The 23,902-nt window shown below is 33.8% G+C and overlaps 2 protein-coding genes across 5 annotated transcripts in view; one reads left to right on the top strand and one right to left on the bottom strand.

Moving 5' to 3' along the window:
* The window catches only part of Zcwpw2 (zinc finger CW-type and PWWP domain containing 2), a 225,591-nt gene extending 225,405 nt beyond the window's left edge, over positions 1 to 186 (bottom strand). For both annotated transcript variants that reach the window (XM_074074035.1, XM_074074036.1), the window contains exon 1: positions 38 to 186. The gene's annotated coding sequence lies outside the window, so the exon portion shown is untranslated. The remainder of the gene's footprint in view (positions 1 to 37) is intronic.
* Azi2 (5-azacytidine induced 2) lies at positions 83 to 23,074 on the top strand. Of its 3 annotated transcripts, none has more exons than XM_020185640.2 (8): positions 83 to 206; positions 6,468 to 6,688; positions 8,381 to 8,506; positions 8,968 to 9,067; positions 9,996 to 10,144; positions 14,540 to 14,598; positions 18,709 to 18,827; positions 21,047 to 23,074. In XM_020185640.2, the coding sequence occupies exons 2-8, from the start codon at positions 6,473 to 6,475 to the stop codon at positions 21,457 to 21,459; spliced, it is 1,182 nt and encodes a 393-aa protein (XP_020041229.1). In that variant the 5' UTR covers positions 83 to 206; positions 6,468 to 6,472; the 3' UTR covers positions 21,460 to 23,074. The 3 variants fall into 3 exon arrangements, with proteins under 3 accessions (XP_020041229.1, XP_020041228.1, XP_073930132.1); XM_020185639.2 differs by lacking the exon at positions 83 to 206 and adding an exon at positions 334 to 631; XM_074074031.1 differs by lacking the exon at positions 83 to 206 and adding an exon at positions 758 to 1,369.
* Positions 23,075 to 23,902: the final 828 nt, after the last annotated feature.

The following is a 23,902-nucleotide window of genomic DNA, read 5'->3' as shown; positions in this document are numbered from 1 at the left end:
CCTCGCCCCAACAGCCTAGGCGTGGGATAAAGCTTACCTAACTCCACGCCTTCTCCTCAAGTCGTCGTGGTCCCGCCCTTCCCCAGCGCAGAGACTCACAGGACACGTAGTTAAGTACGCCACGTCCCGGCCCCTCCCTGCCCTACTGACTCGGGCCTGACTTCCGGTTTCCTCGCTGGGCCCTGGCCTCCAGCGTTTTTCCAGAGGTGAGGTGCTTGCCCACCCTTCCAGCTCCGCCGCCCGACTCCGCCCCCCTCCGCGGCGCGCACCGCGCAGCTTGTGAGGGAGCGCGCGCCGCTGGGCGTGGATCTCGCGCGCGTGCTGTTGGGTAAAAGGCCTTCCTCGCGGCCGCACGGCTCCTCTCCTTCGGCTTCTGCAGCCTCCGGTAACCTCCAGGGCCCCTGCCTCTGGGCAGGGTTGTGCCACGGACGCCACGGCCACCGCAATGGGAGTCCCTCTGCCGCGGTGTCCCTGGTCCGGCCACCTTCGCGGGGGAAGCTACGGCGTCTTCGAGGAAACCGGAAGCCCGCGGTGACCCCTTGCGACCCGGTTTATTTTCAGTCGGGTTCCAAACATTGGGGAACTGAAACTCGGTGGCCTCGGGGGCGGCTTTACATAGCCTGGGTTCTGGGTGAGTGGATCGCTTGGGCCGGGTGGGGAGCTGGGGGTGCAGGCAATGCCGTGGCGGTCTCTCTGCTGTCGCCAGCCTGAGAGCCGTTTTTCCCTGGAGGTCTCCGCCCACCCCAGGGCAGCCCTTGCTCTGCCATCCCCCCACCCCACGGTTACTGGCCCTACCTCGTCCTTCCCTTCACTTCTCCCATATTGCTCCTTTCTGTGCGCCGCTTTCCTGGGCGCCTTTAGCCTTTTTTTTCACTGAGGCGACATTTAGATGGGGAAGGGAAGAGGGACGTGTGAAGGGCGATGCTGCCCGCGGCGGCCTCGTAGTGCACTTTGACCAGGGCTAAGAGTAGTCATCGTTTCTTCAGCGCAACCGCGAATTCCACTCCCATTTGGGGTCATTCTTTGCCAGAGCGGCTAACACCCTCGACCCTTACTCACAAGGAACTCGAGTACTTAAAAGTGAGATGATATACCCAAGAAACTGTACTAAAATCAAAGCATAAGTTGCTCTGGACATTTACCCTACGGTGATCATGACGTACCAGGGTGGAAATTGACCCTTGCTCCTGAAACATAGAAGATACTTTTTGTTATTGGAATTTTAAGTGGAATTGAGCAAAATATGAAGGCTTTTTTCAATTCCAATTCTTTAAAAAAGCTCAGTCTCTTGTGATCACTCCATCATTTATAAATTGGAAATGAATGGTGGATCATTCACAGGATGGTTACAAAATGTTGTTTGTAAATGGTAAGTTTTATGCAAATAAAAAGTTTTTAGTAGTAAAGAGACACAAAGTGTAATGGGAAATGGCAGTGGATTAGATAAGAGTACCAGGAACTAAGCGCCGAATTTTCCATTTGTTCACTTAACACTGGGTACGAGGCTAAACTTTTACTCTGTCTCTAAAATAAGGATAATGCAAAGCTCCAAAACATAGCAGGTGTAATGATCTCGAAAAATGGCAGGATAATCCTATCTAGTTCTGGAAGACCAGTCTAGTTTCAAAAGATATTTCTGTGTTTTCTAGTATATGAAATCTCAGTATATATAACAAATGAAGAACTGAGGTTCATTTCAGTGTTGATTCTAGTGAAGTCTGAAATTTGTGATCATTTAAAATAATTCTGATTAATAATGCTTGAACCTGTTTTTCCTCTTACTGTCTCTCAGCTAGCCTCAGGTATTACTGTTATCTTTTCAACCCACCTTATGTAACAAATTGTGCTTCCTCCATTATCATTTCTGAATTTCACTGTTCTCAACAATTGTCAACGTTTTTTACCTCAATGCTTTCTGTTTCTCTTTTAATTTTTAGTGTAGTAAACCTCTAAGAAGAAACAAAATTCAGTTGTCAAATATATAAAATGTTTCCATGACTACAGTTACATTTGCACTATATGAATATACTATATCTAACTCTTCAATGCTATTGCGATGAAGTGAATATGAAATTACTGCTTCTGCTATTAAAATCTTCATACAAAAGTTAGATGGTGTTTACCAGTTGATAATATAGAACTCACCTTGCCTACAAATGTTTAAGGATACTATTTATAATTGGAATTCTCTAAATCATGTAGTAGCCCCTTAGCTGTGTTGTACCTAGATGAGTGATTTTTAAATTTTATGGGACTTAAAAATTATTTCGGGTGCTTATTGAAAATGCAGTTTGATACTCTGATTTACATAGATCTGCAATGGAGCTACGTAATCAGTATTTTTTAATAGAACTCCAGGTAATTCTTTTTGAGATATGGAAGGTCTCGCTAACTTTTCTAGGATGACATTGAACTTGGAATAATCCTCCTGCCTGTGCCTCCTCAGTAGCTGGAATTACAGGCTTGTGCCACTACACCTGGTGGGACTACAAGTAATTCAAAAGCAGTGATCCATTTTTTGCTTTGTCAAACACTGCCTGTGTTTGGCAAGTTTCTGTGGAATATATTTTCATGATTAAGAGAAATCCACACAAGCTTGTCTTTGGACAGTGTTTTGACATTTGTTAAATTTAGAAAGTGAATGTAATTAATTCCTGCTGGACTATTTAAAATATTGTTAGTCTTTTGCTAATTCTGGTACTTTTTCTTTTGTGGTCCTGGGGATTGAAACCCAGGGCCTTACATGTGCTAGGAATGAGCTAGTGACAGCATGGTAATTCTTATTTTTGATGACATTATTCTACTTGGGGCAGTCATGTTTTAAAGATTAATGGAAACAGATTTGTTACTTTAAGAAAATTTAAATTAGAGCAAATCAGGTTAGATATTTTCTTCAAATGTTAAATGTAACTAACGTGATCTAGTTTGTTAAGTATATTAATAGCCTTATACCTTTACCCTGTATCCAGAAAAATCAGACTTCTTGGGTCAGCTGATTAGGATATCCATGTGGAGACCTTTTATGACAACAAAGTTATATAAAACTGAACCTTTGTTATGAGATGGACTGCTATAGTTCCCTTCTTTGTAGAAATGAGATTCAGGAAGGATGAAAGAGGTTTCCATAATTATAAAACCAAAAGCTATATATACCATAGCCTGTTTTGTTACTTTGCTAGCAGATTTCAGTATAGTAATAAATGTAATGGGGTAGCAGCCTTATGTTAAACATAACAGTTAACATTTTTAATGAATGTATATATGTTCTTTATACTTTAGTTATGTCTACATCTATGTATTCAAAAAATTCTACAGAATAAGGGCCAAAGTTTATAGCTTCTCTTCATAAAGGACCCTTTCAGTTGCCTCCATTCTGTCTTTCTAATCTCATCTCCTGCCATTACCATGTTCAGCCCTTGTTCCAAATTCTTTCTTGTCTTTGAACTTGTTTCCCAGTTGAAAGTTAGCAAACTATAAATATTTAAGTACCGTCTTTGCTTGAGTACAAACTTAAATTGATCTTTTGTGGAATCTTCTTTGAAAACCACTCCTCTTCTCTATCCCCCAATCCTCATAGCATTTCATGTTATTTCTAATATATTACTTACCTTCATGTATTATGATTGTTTTCTGCACAATTGTCTCCCACACTTACTATTTTCTTACTTAGAAAATGATTATTTTGGTGCTGAGTATAGTGGTGCATGTTATAATCCCAGCTGCTCAGGAGATAGAAACAGGTGGTTCAAGGCCAGCCCCAGCAAAAGTTAGGCCTTATTTCAGAAACAAACTAGGCATGATTATGCATGCCTGAAATCCCAGTCCCAGTAGTGCAAAACAAACAAAAAAGATTATTTCATGATAAAAGTGAATGAAAAGAAAAAAATCATACAAATGAGGTAGTAGTTAGAACTTTATAGCAAAAGTACAAAAGCTCAGATCTTTAAATGCACAAACTGTGTACCATCTGTTTTGACTGTGTACAGTATTTTATTTTTATTTCTTGTTTTCTGCTGTGTTTAGAAAAAACTCAAATCCTGTCAATTTAGTTGATCACTAAGTTAATTAAATCAGATGACTAATATGGGAACTATCTTACCGCTCCTTAAACTAGGCGGCATCATGCCATTTAAGTCACCATCTACTCTTATTCTGATTTAAGATATTTTATATATGTTGATGAGTTATGTGGAGATACGTATGTGTACTTTGGAGTTTGCAGAATTGTAATAACTGTATCTTTCTTTTGGAAAGAAAATGAGAACAATGTGATTGAAATAATTACTGTTTTGGAACAGAGTTGAATCCAGAGAGGGCAAAGTAAACCCCATTAGAGGAAGAAATCTTGAACACTTTATTATTAGGAGAAAGAGCAGTTTGCTTCAGAAACAGAATTTTATTATGGTACCAAGAATCTGCCACTTCTTTTGGAGTACTGTATATAGTTCATTCCTGTTCTTGGACTTCATAAATTAGGAAATATTCTGACTTTTGAGTAGGAATTGTCTTAATTATAAACTTAAATTGGTGTTGGTGAAGATTGACTGGATAAGGCTTTATTGTTCAAGACTTGTAGTATACATACTTATTTTTGCTACTTTTCCTGTAGTCCTACATAGACACAAATTGTTTAGACATTCCAAACACTAGCTTTAGTTGAGAGTGATTGGAAATTTTTAGTGGTTAAACTGGAAAAGCAAAAATGCAGTGATAGTAAACCAGACTCACACAAACAAAACATTTTGTTAAATATTCCTGTTAGCTGAAATAAAACAGAAAAACATTAGTTGATACTTAGAGATGAAATTTTGGAGGAAAGCAGGCATAGTGAAACATGGACTAAACTGTGTCCTTACATCTCAACTCTTCAGTTACTATTTTACTTTGGAAAAATTACTTAAATTCCTTTTACCTCAATTTCTTCCCCTATAGTGCTCTTAAAGAGTAATAACTAGTAATTAATTTTTTTCCAGCAAGGAATAGTAAAACAACTTTTCAGGAATCATTAATTACCAATCTAAGATATATGAAATTCTGTTGACAGCCTTTATTTACAATAATTTATTTAGAATTTTTTGGGGGGCGGGTTACTGGGGTTTGAACTCACACTTGCAAGTAAGGTGCTCTGTTGCTTTGCTATACCTCCAGCTTTATTTAGGGTTTTATTTTAAACTAGAAAATATTTAAAGGTAATTTTTAGGTTCTCTTCTATGACCTGTAGTCCTTCTTACCCTGTTTTCCCCATGAAGTCTTAAAAAACGTTTCAGCTACACTTTTTCCTTCCATAACATTTTTCAGGAACTGTCATATCGGAAAATAATGCTGAACTTAATAGCAAAGGTAGATGAACAGAGCAAGTATACTTTTTTATTAACTAAAGAAAGTAACTCATCTCTTTTAGGTTTTAGAGTCACGGTTTGATTTGAATTCTACTCTGTCCACTATTTACTAATCAATACTTACTACTTTCTGGGTTCTTATGAGTTGGGGACATAATGATGAACATATACTCTACTTTCACAGAGCTTAGGTTTAACTAGCTTTACTTGGACAAATTATTTTACCTTTGTATGGCTTGCCTATAAAATATAGGTGGTCACAGGATTATTTATATGATTAAATATGGTAATAAAAGAATATAGCATTCTACACTGGCGTATAGTGGATACTTAAATGTTAATTTGTCTTGTACTATAAATACTACAAACATAAGCAATTAGAAGTAAGGAAAGATTATATAGAGTATGCATTAAAACCTCTAATAATATGTCATAATGAATTGTATTCAAACAATTTTTGAAAATTTATGATTTGGGAAGCTATAAAACTTGCTCCTTTTAGATCTAAGAATGCAAATGTTGATACGAACGAAATATATGGGCATTAAGTGTCCTTTTAGGGAAAATGGTTTTTCATGGGATTTTTGTTTTGTTTTTTGCAGTACTAGTGATCAAACCCAGGGCTTCACAGATGCTTGGCAAGTTCTGTATACTTCAGCACTATTTCACAAATTTTTATAGAGCTTTAATAATAATAGGTTGTTTTTTAAATGCTTTGTAGTTATCAGTCATTTAATGTTCCTTAAGACTCAATGAGGTAATATTGTTTCTTTAACTTTCTTCTTTTTTTCTTTTTTTTTGAGGGGAGTATTACTGGGGTTTGAACTCAGGGCTTTATACTCGTTAGCCAGGCACTTTTACTGCTCAAGCCACTTTGCTAGCCCCTGAACTTTCTAAATAAGTAAAATGAGGCAGAGATTTTAAACAATTTGTCCAAAGTCACACAGACACTAAATGGGAGAACTTGCATGAGAATCTAGATAGCTGTGCTCCTAACTATGCTATACTGCCTCAAAAGGAAAATAGGAATTTTTAAACATTGTTCTAATATTCACATTATTCTGAATATATCTTTTCCCTGCTCATTATTCAATAAGACATTTACATTACATATTTTCTTTTAAACAGCTGTCATGGATGCACTAGTAGAAGATGATATCTGCATTCTGAATCATGAAAAAGCCCATAGAAGAGAGACAATGACTCCAGTCTCAATATATTCAGGAGATGAATCTGTTGCATCACATTTTGCCCTTGTCACTGCATATGAAGACATCAAAAAACGACTTAAGGACTCAGAGAAAGAGAATGCTTTCTTAAAGAAAAGAATAAGGGTTTTGGAAGAAAAGGTATTTTTTTTCTACTTTAATTATGTTTTATGACATAAAGAATATATTTTCTATCCTATCTTCCATGGTTGTACTAAATTTCCAAGGATAACTCAAAATTACAAATCTCTAAACTCTGAGAAATAAAGTTATCATGTTATACTTTCACATATTATGTGCTTAACAGATATCTGTAGAATATGATTTAACAACTTGGAGAAGTTATTTTCCAAATATTTTCTTCCCTTCTTTTCTCACAGTGCCTTTCCTTCATAGCTATATGTATCTTATTTGGTATTTTCAAATGTGTGCCCCAAAAATGACATAATAGTGAAGGAAATTAAATGTCAAACAAAGGAAGAAGCTTCCGGAATATTGTTTTAAGATGTTTAGTAAGGTCTTCAGAATTGAAATCTTTAATTCTATGTTCTTATTCTTTCAAACACGTAATAGGAATAATGCTTTTAACTGGTAATGTCATTCATTGCTTTCTCATCTAGAATGTTGATATTTCTAAATGTTATATATAAGCAATGTAGCTGATTCAGTCTAAATCATCGTATTTACTTGGTTTCATTTATTGAGAAATCTTCCTTGATTATCCATTTACGTGTGTGGGGGGTACTGGAGTTTGAACTCAGGACCTTGTGCTTGCTAGACAGGCATTCTACCACTTGAGACATGACTCCAACCCTTTTTGCTTTATTTTTTGAATAGGTCTCAATTTTATGCCTAGACTGGCCTAGACCATGATCCTGTTTACGCTTCTCATGCAGCTGGGACAATAGGCCCAGTTTTTATTGATTGAGATGAGTAACACTACCTTTTTGCCTGGGCTGGCCTCAAACTGCCATCCTTCTGATCTCTACCTCCACTTGGGATTGTAGACTCAAGCCACTGAGCTCAGCTGATTACTCATTTACTTTTGAGTTTCAGAGTTATAACTTACCTTATATTTCTTAAGATCAGGTTTACATTCATATCTTAGAAATGGCAGCTTCCACAGAGGATAAAGGAAATGGGTTTTTAGCATATAAAGAAATGAATTATCCTGTATTCAAACTCTTGAAGATGGAGCCTAGTAGAATTCCATTCAAGTAGGGTAGGAATAAAACGAAGGGAGTTAGTTTTAAAAATGATCCTAATTTCTTTGCATCCATATGAATTTACTTTATTACTGATTAAGGCAAATTTGTAGTATATGGGATAAAGTGAGAGCAGGCAACTTTTAAGATATAGTTGAAAAATGGGATTTGATGTAGAGTTAACATTGGAAATCTGTACTTTGTGAACAGCAATCCTTTTAATTACCATTGTGGAATAATACATGATTTAATGAACTAACTTACACGTTCCATAAAAGTTAAGTCTGACTTGATACTTTTTTTAATGATGGAAATTAGATACTATAGACTTGGAAAATACCTAAGCATCTCAAAAGAATGGTATACTTTAGTATAGTATAATTAGTTACAAAATACTGATTAAAGAAAAGCATAACAGGCATTAAAAAGTATTCTGTACTTTCTTTATCAGGAAAGATCAATTGTATGGAAATGGCCTTTGTTATAGGCCAGGATTTATTTCTACATTATAGTGATTAAAGGAAGATGTGGAACTATCAGAAGGCTGACTTTTTTCCTGTGGAATATCCTGTTAAGCTTTTTTTTTTTCTCTTTATGTATTTATTTATCCCTAATTTTGTATCATTAGCTTGTTGGAGCTCAATTAGATGAAGAAACAAGTTCTGTGGGACGAGAACAAGTAAATAAGGCTTATCATGCATATCGAGAAGTTTGCATTGATAGAGATAATTTGAAGAGCAAATTGGATAAAATGGTAAGTTGATTTGAAAAGAATGGTTCCTAAATATTGCAATTGAGTTTTCACTTTCAAGAGGTTTAAAGTAAGAGATTAAATATTTGCATTTATTAATTAAGCTTTTAAAAGATTTATGTTCAAGGAAAAATGGAACTTTTTAATAATTATGTTTGCAACTTCTTTATGAAAATAAATACTTAGCATGTAACCATGTTTTGGATTTAAATATATTTAACATCACCAATTCTTTTTGAAAAATCATGACATAGTAAAATTAATCACTGTTTTTTAAAAAGCCAGTGAATAATAATGCCCTAGATTAGAAAAAGAAAAAAGATTTGTAAGAAATGGAGTTCATTTTTCCATCTTGCTTTTAAAGACTAGAATGAGTTTTTTAAAATATATACCTGAAAAGTAAGATACAATACCAGGCTATAAATTTTATTGAATATAATTTGTTATTTTCCCTTCTAAACTAGAATAAAGACAACTCTGAATCTTTGAAAGTATTGAATGAACAGCTACAATCTAAAGAAGTAGAACTCCTCCAGCTAAGAACAGAGGTAGAAACTCAGCAGGGTATGCCACTTACTTGTTATATTCTTACAGAATTAAGATACTTTTCTATTTGTGTATTATATCCAGTATCAGTTTACTATATCTGTGTGCTAAAGCCTTATTTTTTTGTTTTGGGCTTACATTAATTTTTCTGTTCTGTTTTCACATAATATCAACAACTCCTTTTAGCTTTTCCTTAGTTACAAATGGCACTCTTTCTAGAGAAAATGATAGGTTTTTATTCAGGGCTAGTTTATGATGAAGTAAAGGAGGAAGAGAATGAATTTTCATCCTCATCAAAACTTCCACTCTACTGGTATATCCTGGCTCATTCTTACTGAACTTCTTGCCCATAGTTAGACACACTGTCATGGAGTATTTTCAGTTAATTTTTTTCGTCTTTCTTTCTAAAGGTTATTAAAAGATAAAGATGAGATGTTTGGGTAGAAAGTTAGGTCTGGGGTTATAGATAATATTCTGTTCCCATGAACATTCTTAAGAGATAAGCCAAAGAATGGGCCTCTGAGAGATACTTTAATAGAAAATTTCACGTAGATTTCTTATAACTGGTTGGGGCTTTTTCTAGGTAGAGAAGCTAAAGTACTAAGTACAAAGTCATCTTTGGCCTATGTTAAAAAGATTATTAGCTTATCTACAATTTTAGCATATGCTTGGTAAAGGTAGTATCTTTAAAATTCCAGTCTGACAAATTTATACTTAAATAGAAAATCAGAGATGGAATAATTAGTACATTTCTAAAACAGGATTGCTCGATTTCTTATTCTAATTAACATAGATCTTAGGAAGTACTTACTTTTTTAACTATTAATGACTACGCATGTTTTATATTAGTCTTCCTGTTATCTACATTATGGTAGTGTAATCTTTATAGAAATTGCAGTCAGTATAAAAGGCAGAGATGGTAATTTTGATGTCCATCCTTTTGTAGTGATGAGGAATTTAAATCCACTTGCATCAAACTGGGAAGTGGAAAAGTTGAGCTGTGATCTGAAGATCCATGGATTGGAACAAGAGTTGGAACTGATGAGGAAAGAATGCAACAATCTCAAAATAGAGCTGCAAAAAGCTAAACAAATGGTACTATGAAATTATTAAATTGAGAAATACAGTATTTTTTCATATATAGGTTTTATTACTATGTATTAAATATTTATCATTAATTTTAACTACTTAGAAAAGGAATATTCCCACTCTGAAAAAATCATGCTTATCTTCCTCTTTAATGATTTCTGATAAAATTCAATGACTTTATACTTTCAGCTTTCCTGACCTCAAACTCATATAATTCTGTTGTTTTTTTTTTAAGACTTATTTTTAAAATGCTTATTAGGTTATTTATTGTAACTATTCTTTCTTTTTTTTTTTTTTCATTTTATTATTCATATGTGCATACAAGGCTTGGGTCATTTCTCCCCCCTGCCCCCATCCCCTCCCTTACCACCCACTCCGCCCCCTCCCTCTCCCCCCCACCCCCTCAATACCCAGCAGAAACTATTTTGCCCTTATTTCTAATTTTGTTGTAGAGAGAGTATAAGCTATAATAGGAAGGAACAAGGGTTTTTGCTGGTTGAGATAAGGATAGCTATACAGGGCATTGACTCACATTGATTTCCTGTGCGTGTGTGTTACCTTCTAGGTTAATTCTTTTTGATCTAACCTTTTCTCTAGTTCCTGGTCCCCTTTTCCTGTTGGCCTCAGTTGCTTTTAAGGTATCTGCTTTAGTTTCTCTGTGTTAAGGGCAACAAATGCTAGCTAGTTTTTTAGGTGTCTTACCTATCCTCACCCCTCCCCTGTGTGCTCTCGCTTTTATCATGTGCTGAAAGTCCAGTCCCATTGTAACTATTCTTTCAAACTCTTTTCCTTTTTTTAAATTTTGGTCTGTAAAGTTTAAAGAGAACTCAAGTTTTAAGTTTCCCATTTTATTTACTTAATTTGATTAATTTAGATATCAGAAGAGACAACTTGATTTTTAGAATTCTTTAAAAAAACCAACAACAAAAAACTTTACAGTGCCTGCTTCTTTTCAGCGATGGATACTTTTAGGGGCAACTTTTAACTATCAGCAAATAGCTGAGAATTCAAGAATTAGGAAAAACCAAAAACCTACCAAGCTGTTCTGTGATTAGCCTAATGTTATTCACTAAAACTAAAATAGAAGCTGCCTCTAAGTTCCTCACCAGGAGTCTCTTCATTAATACTTTACATTGGGTTCTAAATAAGCATGGACATATGTTTATAGATGTCATGACAGATAGTGCTAAAAATAAAGTGATATAGAAGCAGAGGGGTGTGTGAGAACACTGCATTAAATGAAAGATTTAAAATAGTTGTTAAAAGAAATGGAAAATCTTAGTAGTCTGATACAAATACCATTTTATGCATTCAGGTATTCCAAGTAGGTATAACCAGTTAAACTCAACCATCTTGCCCACCAGAGTATTCCAACCTATTCCATATTGTCTGGGATGCTACCATCTAAAAGAGGAACTACTTCCCCCTTGTCTGGCAACTAGGACTCTGTGCCTGAATTCCGAGTGTCTATAGATGGAGCTTATATTTCTCTTTTCCATAATGTAGTCACTGAATAAGAATAAGCCACATGTAAGAACCAAATGAATTCATGGGCAATGAGAACTTGCTTTGGAGCCCCTGGATCTGATAAAGGGGAAACACTATGAAAATTACTGTCAACTTGTATTAGAGCCAAAATATGTGTTTTTCTTGACATCAGTAATTGATTTTCCTAGTTTTGAACTTGTGGCCAGTCAGCATCCTATTGCATGAGCCCAGTTGCTATAGCCACTGATAGACCTCTTTTAAAAATACGTGCTTGCAAGAGTTACACCTTGATGCTCTGGATAATTGTCAGTATATACATTCTACTTAAAACAATTTAATAGCTTTTATATATAATGGATATTTCACTGTAGAGTAGGAAGCAATACCATGGAATTGTGGGAGTCTGGTCCTAATTGTGTTGCTTATTAACATTTGGAGAATCATTTAAGATTTTAAGGAACTTATTTTCTACAGACACTAAGTACCTCTTTTTTCATAAAGTCAAATTACTGTATGTAAAGCAGCATGGTGCCCCGACGTATAGTATAGTAAAATCGTCAAATTAAATAAAAACCTTAGAGAATACAGAAAAGCAGCACTTACAGGTATCTGTGTGTTAGAATTGAGGGGTAAAGTTTTTTCTTTTTTAATTTTTTTTTTATTGTTGAGGGGTAAAGTTTTGGTTCTAGGTGGTGCTAGGGAATAAATTTGCTTTAAGCTTAAATCTATCATAAGCATCCTGATCATTGGAAGCAAACTTTTAGAAGTAGAAGAAACTTTGAAAATCATTTTTCTTTAATTGATGATGAATTAAATCTAGGTGAAATAAAGGAGGAATATTGAAAAGAAGAAAAATTTAAAACATTGTCCTTATTTTCATAGCCATTTAGTAGCGGTAGTGGGAGACTGTGATATATAAAATGCCCATATCTAATATAAAGAAATGAACCAAGAAAAAAATTGGAAAAACAATTTATCAAGATTTCCAGGTTGAAATTTTGTTGTGTACTTTTAAATCTTGTTTTAGAGGTATTACTGCTTAGAATGCTCTTGGATATGGGATCAAGAGCAAGCTAAAGAAACAAATGTATGTCCCTATTAGTAGACTTGCTTTGTAGTTAATATAACCTTACTTACAAATATTTTTTAGATTTTTTTTTCTATGAAACATACTTAATAATACCTTCTGAAGTGTGTAATGGCATCCTACATGGACATACTAGTATTTTGGTTTTGTTTTTGAATATTAGTGAACCTAATAGATTAATGTTTTGTGTTGATGAGGTCGGGGTTTTAGAGGCAGTTTTACTAGGGGCCCTGTAGAGATTATGTATCCTACAACATTGCAGCCATTTACATTCAAAACAGTTAATCCTGTAAGAAATACAACTCTAGAGCCAAAGAAAAGACTAGATCAGTATGATGGAGTTAGTATAGAAGATGCCTAATCCATAGCACATGTACAGATTTACAGTGTGCTATTGCAGTATATTAAAGATTCTGAGAAGTAGTATAAAGAACCCATGTAACTTGAACATTGTTTCCAAAGAGTCTGTTCTTACGGGCCTTTGTTTGTGAAACACCTGTATTGCATTGCACAAATTAGAAAATATCACTACCTTCAGAACATCAAAAACTTCGTTACTGTTCAGGATCAGTCTTTGAATTCTTTTGTGCTTATTGCTGATTTTAATTAGATTTTCTAAATTGTTAGACAGTAGCCAGAAAAATACTTACTGTCAGATTTTTAAAATATGTATTTTTGGCTTTAAAAATGAGGAACGTTTCTAGTGAACATACATGCTTCTAATGAACATATATGCTTAAATATATACTAATGAAAATAATTTTTTAAATTAGTGATACAGAGAATCAGTGATCTGAGAGTAATTTCATTTTTTTTCATTTACTTTGCAGAATAGTAAAGAACAATATCCAAGGATATCTTTGTCAGTGGACAAACCTCCCTTGACTCATGGGCCAGTTCTGTTTCTCCTTTCCAGACGGCTCTCTAATATGCAGTTTAATTGTTAGTCAGTGTACTCATGAAGTCTTTGCAATTTTTGATGTTCCACTTTAAAACATACAATTTACATTATGTAAGTCAGAAATAGTAAAATTAAATTTTATTCTCTCATCATACACTGGCTTCTTCTGTAGAAGAGTTAGCACCTGTAATAGTCATTTTTATGACAGACTCTGAATGCACTGCAAACAAGTAGAGACTTACCTTATGTATTAATAAACTCATTAAAAAGTATCTTTTAAAGGTTCTTTCTGTTATACCTACAACCTAAACTACTAAAACTTACAAATATTTAGATATGTCATGAAATCCTTGCCACAACTCATATAAAGAAATGAACCAAGAAAAGGAAGAGTTGAAATAACAATTAGGTGTTCCAACTGAAATCTTGATGTTACAGAAGGTATCATTTTGCATCTATGGACAGGAGGAAATTTGTGGGTTTTTTTTTTTTTTAGAAACTGTAACATTTTCAGTTTTTAATGTTTTTGTAATTTAGTGCAGAAACATGATATACCAAAGAACTTTGATTTTTCTCACAGAATTCATTCGGATGTACCTTACGTAAACAATAATGTGATGAATGCTTCTCTTTGAATATAAAGTTCAGATTGATAATTCCTTTATACCTTCTTGCCAGTTTACAAGTCCTTTTACATGAGAGCGACTGTTTTTAATGAAAACATTAAGCTCTAATTTTAAGTGATTTAGAAATAATTGGGATAGCATGGCAGTATCTCATTAAAATTGAGTATAAAATCTAGTTTGATGCTACATAATTATAGATGTGTTCTGTAAAAGTTGAAACATATCTGTGGTATTGAATAACTTAGATAAAAAGTATAACAATTATAACTTTTTACTTTTATTTTTAAAACAAATGACAGGATCCATCTCAGGAAGACAATCTGAAGAACAGAGATCTCCAAAGACTGAGCATTTCAAGGTATAAACATTCTTCAATATTAAAATAGTATGTTTTCCTCCTTAGGTCACTTTGTAGGTTATCTGTAGGTTATCTAGATTTTTGTTAGGATTTAACCTTACATTTTTATTTGAATGTTGACTGTAACTTGTGATCACAATATGTTAACAAAAAATGTTTCTTTATACCAGGTTTGAATATAAGTACTAGAAAGGTACACATTGTGATCTCTTAAAATTTTTGGACATTAAGTAATAATTTTCTCTGTGGAAGTATTCTATAATAAACCCTGATTTTATATATGAGGAATTATGCATTTCCACATACAGTAATATTTCTTTCTCTTAAGGCCAAACCTTTTGCGACCTTAAATCTTTGGGTTAGCATATATTCTTAGGTTGTTTTTTTTTTTTCCCCCAGTACTGGGGTTTAAACTCGGGACCTTGCACTTGCTAGGCAGGCCTTCTATCACTTGACCCTGGGCTGTCCCCAGCCCAAGATAGCATGAATTTTAAGAGAACTATTCCTTCTTAAGTCACTATCAGAGTTATGTACTTCAACTTTTTTTTTTTCCAGTGCATACCACTTTTCCTTAGTAACTTAGTTCTTTGTTTTAAATTAACTTAATTTTATTTTTACTATGTTAGCATGTAGTATCCTCTCTCTGTGGATACATTCCAACTGTTGAAAAATACTGATTTGACTTTGATCATTTGGCTTCCAAAGTTTACTGACCTAAGTAAAATGTGAATTATCTTCTACGTATTTCTATCAAAAGCCTGCTTGGGAGAAATGGATTAATTAGGAAAGTAGCTTGAGGAAATGATATGCAGCCACTCTTCCAGATCAAGGTTAAGCAAACTTCTCCTATAGTAATAGCAGTAGATAGTCTGTGTTGCAACTACTCAACTCTGCTGTTTGATGACTGGCATTTTGATTATGCCTTCAAATTTTAATTTTATCTACACTTACAACCAGGAAGTTTTTCCTTTTTTTTTTTTTTTTTTTAATGTATCTAGTACAGTACTGTGCAAACTTTTTCTTAAAGGTAATCCTTGTTAAAGTTACCTTTTCTTCAACCTAGGTTTCACTTACTAATTTGTTGTATTTGTCTTTTTTATAAGTTACTTCATTTTTGGAAAGGTGGAAATGAATACATTATAATCAGTTGAATGTATAGTATTTAACGAAACTGGGGTTTTACAGTTTTATTCTATATAATCAGGACATGTAACCTTTTCTTCAGATGCAGACAAATGGGTTCTATAACATTTAAGTCAGAAGTGGGAAATTTTATACTGAGGCTGAGAAGACTGTGTTAGCAGTCAACATGTTATAGGTAGTGGCTAAGTGGATTATGACCTCAGTGACAATAAGAAAAATGCTCCCCTGAAAGGGCAGTTATTAGACTGGACAGGTGAAAGATGGTTTTAAAAACAACCTAGTACACAGGAATAGACTCCTACCTGTTGAAAATGAGGTCACCGACTTTGCCAAGTTGGTGTAAGAATATGGGTGAAATGCCTAGTATGTAATAAATGCTCTACCATCATTACTTTTTTTTCCATCTGTTTTTTAGGGTTCTCATTTGGAATGATTTAGTATTACATTTTAGTATTCAAGTAGTTATGTAAGTATATATTAATAGGCTTTTGCTTGTGTCATTTATAGCAAAACTTGAAGTACACACTCCCAGTTGGGAAATAAAGTGGCATGCAGTTATGCATAGTCTCAAAAATACTTAATTTAAAAAATACATAATAATTCGGGGTTAGTGGGAAACTTGCTAAAAATTTGAGATAACAAATTAGCTTTTCTAATATCAAGTAATGATAGAAACATATTGTTAAAGTAGATAGAATTAATAACTTTTTACATAATTGAAGTTATAATAAGGAGTTAAGTGGGTAGCTTAGCTGCAGTTACTTTGGTTATCCACAAGAGGGAGAGCTTACTCTTAGTAATAATTTTAGATTTCTTTTACTATGTAGTTTTCAGTTCAGGCAACATTAAAGGCAGAAGACAGAAAGATTAAGTATGTGTTAAAACACAGTGACCTAGTTTTCATTTTCATTTAGCTCTTAAGCAGTTTTCCTCAAATTTCATTGAAAAAATGCATTTTAGAGACTGTTGTTAAACACCTTTATAATTATTTCATATGCCTAGCTATTTCAAATAATTAAAATGTGCTTGGTATTTCAGGAGCTAAACAGTATCACTGGTATTTTCTTTTTTCCAAGACAGGTACTGATTTGCCATCTCAAAAATGCCAGTAGTAAACTATTTCTGAATTGCATTATTCATATCATGACTGTCTATGTAATTAGTATGTACACAACATTTATATTTATTGCTGTGTAATTTGAGTAACCCTTTGGAAAGCATACTGAATGTCTTAAGATTGCACTAAGGAACCAGCAATACCCATCACACTTTAGATAAGTTCATTGAAGCTTTTTTTTTTTCATTGTAACAAACTACTGGTGAAGTGGTGCTGGTTAACTTACTTTTATGAAGTAATTATTTCACACCTATTAAAAATCTGCAAAAAGCCCTGTGATGACATTTATGACAGACTAAAACAAGTAGATTTTTCTCCAAAGCAGTATAAACTTTATTGTGCTACTTGTATTAAAAGAATTACAGTCTGAATAGTTTAACAAAAAAGTAAAACTTAACCTTACATAATTCAAAATAATTTGTTTTAAATTAAATTCAGATTTTGAGAGTGTTATTTGCCTTGAAGTTTTAAGTTTTTGTTATGGCTAGACAAAAACTGAAGCATGCGGGTTGGGAGCATGGTTCAGGTGGTAGAGTGCTTACTTGCCTAGCATGTGCAAGACCCTGTGTTCAATCCTCAATATCCAGTAAATACAACAAAAAAGAAAGAGGGTTAGGTGTAATGACTCACTTCCGTAATCCCGATAACTTGGGAGGACTGCAGTTTAAGCCCAGCTCAAGCAAAAGGTTAGGGAGACCCCCATCTCAACAAAGAAGCCAGGCGTGGTAATTCATGCTAGTAATCTCAGCTCTTAGGACACATAGGAAAGTCTTAGGCTAGCCCAGACAGGAAGAGATTCTATCCAAAAAATAACTGAAGCAAAAAAAGGGCTAGGAGTGTGGCTCAAGTAGTAAAGCTTGTCTGGCAAGTGCAAGGCTCTGAGTTCAAACCCTAATATCCCTCTCCCCCTAAAAAAAGACAGGCATGAGGTGACATGTTTCTTTGTTTAATTTCTATAGCGCTAAAGTATATGCTGAAGGCAGTGATGATTGTTTCAGTACTACAATATGTATATATTTTTACATTTACATTATTTTGTGTACTATAAAAATGTGCTGGAATTTCACTTAGTTGGCAGTTAAGAACAAAATCATGAATATAAGAATGTTTAAAAGAAAATAAAACCTTTAAAAACTAGATGTAAAATAATTTATAATTCCTCAGATATTAAAGTAAAATTCTTTTAAGTATAAAAATCTGCGAGGCATTTTTGAAGTTTTTGTTTCATATAATCCTCTCTCTAGCTTGCTTTTCCTATGAGGAAATCATCTGGCTCTTCATGTCTTATGCTGTCATATCACATTGGTTTAGAACCAACAACATTAGACAACCCAGTCAAACATAAAGAATGTAATGCATGAAACCTAAATTTTATTTTAATGTAGACTTGGGTATATATTCAGCAATTGATACATCATTTTCAGTTCACAGTGTCAAAAATTGAAATTTAAAATCCATATGTGAGTGAATGTGACTTTATTCTTGATGAAATTTGCAAAGGAAGAGCATATTCCTTACTGCTTACTAATAATATTAACACCACTGTACATTATAGGCTATAATCTCAGTTCTGAGAAGAAATCTGTAAGAAAAAGAAACTCATTGGTTAGAATATTTCTTTTTATTATAGTGTTTCAATACATAGTTAATTGCTAGAAACAAGACTGTTATTCCTAGGTCTTTTCACTTATAACATCCTAATTATGTATCTTTCAGTTGTTTAATTTACATTATCATGAAAGTAACTGGAGCAGAAATGTAAATCTGCTTATTTCTATTTTAAAGTTATTCCCTTTTGTCCATAAAAAAGAGTGATGAGCACTAACTACTTTTAAAAAATTGTGTTTCAGTGATAATATGCAACATGCATACTGGGAATTGAAGAGAGAAATGTCTAATTTACATCTGGTGACACAAGTACAAGCTGAACTACTAAGAAAACTGAAAACACCAACTGCAATCAAGAAAGGCAAGTCATTGTTTGCCGGATACCACAGATTCCAGCCAGAGTGCTTGAAGAGCAGCTAGCTATCATTATCTTATCAAAATCTCATCAAATGAGTTTGATAAGGCAAAGTATATATAGCGTTTTCACAGCCTGCATTCTCTGCTCTGGCTTCAGTCTCATACTGGTCAACTTCACACATAAAGGTGTTGCTGAAGTGTTTTTTTTTTTTCCAGTACTGTATTCTTTTCCCCTTGTGGCTTTTCTCAGCCAAGTGTTGCTTATGTGTATAGGGCTGAGGTGTTAGGTTTGCTCTAGTTGACCTTTTACCACAACTACTTGATACGTTTAAAAAAAAAAAGCCAAAAACAATTTTTTTTCATTTCAGTGCTACAGAATATATCAAAGATCTAGCTTTTCAAGTTCTTTTCCAAAACAGTGACTTTGATTCATTTTGTTGTTTGCGTTTTTTTAATAAACTTTTCTTTCCATAAAAGATGGATGATTAGCTGGGAGACTAGGTGCTTTCCCCTTCAACCAACCAAAAATTTCCATTGCTTTTCCTTGATTTTCATATTTAATTGTTTGACGAAACTTTTTGAGTTTTGTGTTAGGTAGTAGTGGCTAATTTTTCTCAAGCTGTTTTTATACCCTGGAGAAATCAGCTTGTCATATGTAGTATTACATAATAGGTTTATTTCTAAAAAGTTGTGTACCATAAAATTGAATGCCCTAAAATTTACTTATTAAAGGAATGCAATGTGACTTTTTAAAAAGGGTAATCAACTGCCTGATTTAAAATTGTTATTTGCACTTCAGGTTGTCTTAAACATAAGAGAATTGTTTTATAAATGTCAGGAATGTTTCCTTTGAGAAGGAAAATTAGATTCAGAATTCCATTCAGTTTCTGGAACATTGGTTGCTTATGAATCTTCCAAAATGATATGGTGTTTAGCAAGTCTAGCTTAATTTATGGTTCACTTTGGCCTTTAGTTTTCCAGTGGTCAGGTTCTGTCCAGAGATTGTAAGTGAATGGTAGAAACAAAAGTTCTCTTTAAAGGGACTCTGATTTTAGGAGTGAATATTCAGATGGTTCTTTGTTTACATAATAAAACTTCAAAAGAATATAAAGAAAAGCTCTTTCCATGCTTAGAAGTGGTTCATCTTTGTGTTGCTTCTTAGTTGGTTGCTGATATATCTTCTGATGCTTTGAACCATGAATTTTCTAGCACATTTCCTTTGACAATGGCAAGCACAAAATCATCAGTGCTTACCACAGAACTCATTGTTTTGAGGAGTACAGAGATAAGACTGTAGATCAGTTTTCTCTGAGCTACCGAAGATGAACAATATTACTTCAGTTCTCCATCCCTATGGACTCTCTCAAGAAAAAAGACAGCTTATTTTATCATGGAGTTCAATCTCTTGTCTTCTAAAACTACATAGAGTCAAGCTTTAGCTACATTTTGGCCATTTTCGGACTAAAGATAAATTTGTCATTCTAACCTGGTAGGTTGTAGAAGAGACACTCCTTTTTACCAGTGTAACTTAATAATAACTTTAGTCTTTATTTCTGAGCCACTGCACATATATGAAATACTTTTTTTTTTTATTTTTTTCATTGACCTGTATTGTGATCACAGCAGAATTACATTTGCTATTTGTATGTGTTTTATAATAGAATTTACAACTTCTATTTAAATGGCTTTATCCGTGACAACCATTGAATATGATATTACAACTTCATTTGGCTCTTACCAATTCAGAATGTAATTATTTCTGAAAAAGTTTACTTTTGGTCCCTCCCATGGAGAAAAGGTGTGAGTAAGTAAAGGAATGTTATATTTAGCTAAAACTGAAGAACAACTTTCTCAGTCTCCACTGACACATAAATGGTCTGTAAGCCTCCTCTAGCCACATTACAGCCAAGAACAAGATCCTTACTTGGTATATTTTAACTTTTTTCATTTACAACTTTCTAAAATACATGTTTCTTCATCTTTTAACAGTTCTGTGACATAGGCAGGAGAGGATTACTACATCCATTTTATAGACAAGGAAATTGACACCTGATCTGATTAGAGCTCAAATCAACTATTTACAGAACCCCACTGATCATACTGATTTGGAAAGGTTAATTTCATTACCAGTTCCAGAATTCAGCCAAATTAGTGGAGTAGTGTAATATTTTATGATCACAAATGCTATGAAAACTGACATTTAGCCTGTGCTTTCTTTTTTAGCCTGTGCCCCAGTAGGATATGTTGAAGACCTTGGGAAAGACAGCACGAAATTGCACTTGATGAATTTCACTGCAACATACAGAAGACATCTCCCTCTCTCACCAAATGGCAAAGCTATTTGTCATACTCCATCTTCCCCTTTACCAGGAGATATAAAGGTTTTATCAGAGAAAGCAATTCTCCAATCATGGACAGATAATGAGAGATCCATTCCTAATGATGGCACAGACTTTCAAGAACACAACTCTTATGGCAGAAATTCTTTGGAAGATAATTCTTGGGTCTTCCCAAGCCCTCCTAAATCAAGCGAGACAGCATTTGGGGAAACTAAAAGTAAAACTTTGCCTTTACCTAACCTGCCACCATTGCATTACTTAGATCACCATAATCAAAACTGTGTTTATAAGAATTAGTTATGAAGAAATTCATGATTTGATCATGAGAACACTATCAGTGGTTCTTCAATAGATTATTTAATAAAACTGAAAGTGGATTTTGATTAAGAGTTCTTAAGTATGTACATATGAACATACCATATGATAGTATATCGTTGATTTTTCCAGTATGAAAGAAGAGTGCCCTCCAGCTCCATGTTCTATGAGTCAGATGTATGCTACTATATGAACTAATAAATGTAAGGTGTTTCAAAAAAACAATTCTGGCTTTAGTAATTGTAAAATTTTGCTTTTCAGATAAAAAATGGAAATGGAGATTTTTTAGACACGGTTTTAAAAAATATACGAAATGCCTAAATATCCATTTATTAAAATAAAAGGAAGCTTTTAACATAGGAAAAAACACGTATGTTGGTTCAGATCACATAAAGAAGCAAAAGGTGATGTGAATAGGTTATAGTTCTGTTGACTAGATGATGCATAAAGATTTGAAATATAATGGATAAAAGTGTCTAGGTTATTATATACTACTGTGTTTCAAGGTTTAAGATTTAAAATAATTTTTTAGTCACAACTGGATAAAACTTTAGAATTGCAGTGTGAATTCTAAGACTTGAAATAACTTGACCATTGAAGCCACCTTTGTCCTAATACATTCAAGCCCTAAATGGAAAAATAAAAAGATGAAATAATGTGGTGGGTGAATAAACTTATAACCTTATAAACCATTTAAGTAGAAGTTGAAAGAGTATTTCACAGGTTACATTCTAGTTTGTCCCTTCAGTGGTCCGTAATGAAAATGTAAATGTAATGTATGTAACCAAAGGGAATAAAGCTGGTTGTTATATAGAGCATTTTATACATTAGACTTTATTTTGAAGTGCAGTATTTGGGAAAGTGATTTTTATTTAATTTTCATTCTAGAACTAAATTTTGTTCTATATGGAAACAGTACAGTCAAAATGTCCTCAAACTCATTCTAACTGGGCAATCATTTGTGAATAAGTAAGGAGATAACAAAGATTGTTTCACATGGAAATTTAAATTCCTTCAGGGTAGAGATATTAAGAAGAGTAGTAGTAATATATTATTGGTTTATATACCTTTTGTCTGGGATAAAGAGTTTCATGTAGGAAGATTATCCTTTTTATAGGCATTTTCATATATCTTGAACTCAAAAGAATCTCAGATCTCTTATATTACATACATAAAGTTCACTGTTCACCAGATATTTCTGTCTATTATCTTACTTATTCAAGCTTATTGTGATTAATGGAATTGGTGCCAGATGCTGGAATTTATTCTGACCAATGAACACAGCTGACTCAAGGGAGTAGTCTCCTGCCAACTAATAGAACAAAACCCAATATGCATAAAGCAATACCAGACTCTAGGCTTTAGCTGAAGGAAGCAACTACCTGTGTAATAACAAAGCAGCAGAAACTATTTCTCATGTGGCTGCATATGCTGTATATTATCTCTAATACCTAATGTAGCTTACTGGTTTGTGTATTTAAAAACCAAGACTGGAAATTTACCCATGTAAAGAAAATAAGTCTTAGGAGATAATGGCTTGATTAATGTTTTGAACAATGCCAAAAAATTGTTTAATTAAAATTACTTTTGTTTGAAATGGAAGTGAATGTGAAATACTGTCTTCTCCTATACATCCCAAAGTCTGATAATGTCATTATTTGATTCCTTTAATTTGATACGTGTAAAAGACATTTGTTTTGTTAAACTAACATAAGTGTGTTAGTTCCCTATAAACAATAGTAATAGTAATGGTAGCTATCAAGCAGGTATGCTAGAAAGTCAGTGATTGATAGTTTAAAAGTGTCAGATGAGGTGTGAGACTCAGCTGAAGTGTGAGACTCCTTAACAAGATAACATTAATCCAAAAATATTTTATCCACAGAATTTTTAAATATAAGCTTGATCATTTCTGTTCTTGTTAAGATTCAAAAATGAGACTAGTCCATCTGTAGCTTATCATTTATTTACACTGGAAATTTAATATTAACCTTTCATACTAGCTGAAATTTAACTCCAAAGAGTTTCCCTTGAAATTTTCTTTAATCTTTAGATTTCTTTTTGTAAGATAACCCAATTCAACACATCTCTAACTTTTACTCAACTATATGAAGAAAACACAACAAAAAAGCCAGTTTCCTGTAAAATGGCCCCTTGTTAGTTTGAGGTAAAATTTACATATCTGTAAGATTCTTTCCATTGAGTTGCTGCTAAAATAGAACTGAATTCATATATAGGGCAGGTATATACCTTGCCCTCCATATGTGAAACATTAGTTAGCCAATGTGAGGGGGTAAGATTCAGACTTAAAGGCTAAATAACTGGATCATGTGACACAATGATGTCAGCCTGAAAAGCTACCTGGAACGGGGACAAAAATTTGCAAGCAAAGGCACCAATGAAAAGGCAAAAATCTGAGGGAGACACA

Source organism: Castor canadensis, chromosome 5, assembly GCF_047511655.1.
Source record: "Castor canadensis chromosome 5, mCasCan1.hap1v2, whole genome shotgun sequence".
In the NCBI taxonomy this organism is placed as follows: Eukaryota; Metazoa; Chordata; class Mammalia; order Rodentia; family Castoridae; genus Castor; species Castor canadensis.
The sequence above is the reverse complement of the archived record's forward strand: the minus strand, read 5'-3'. Positions and strand labels throughout refer to the sequence as shown.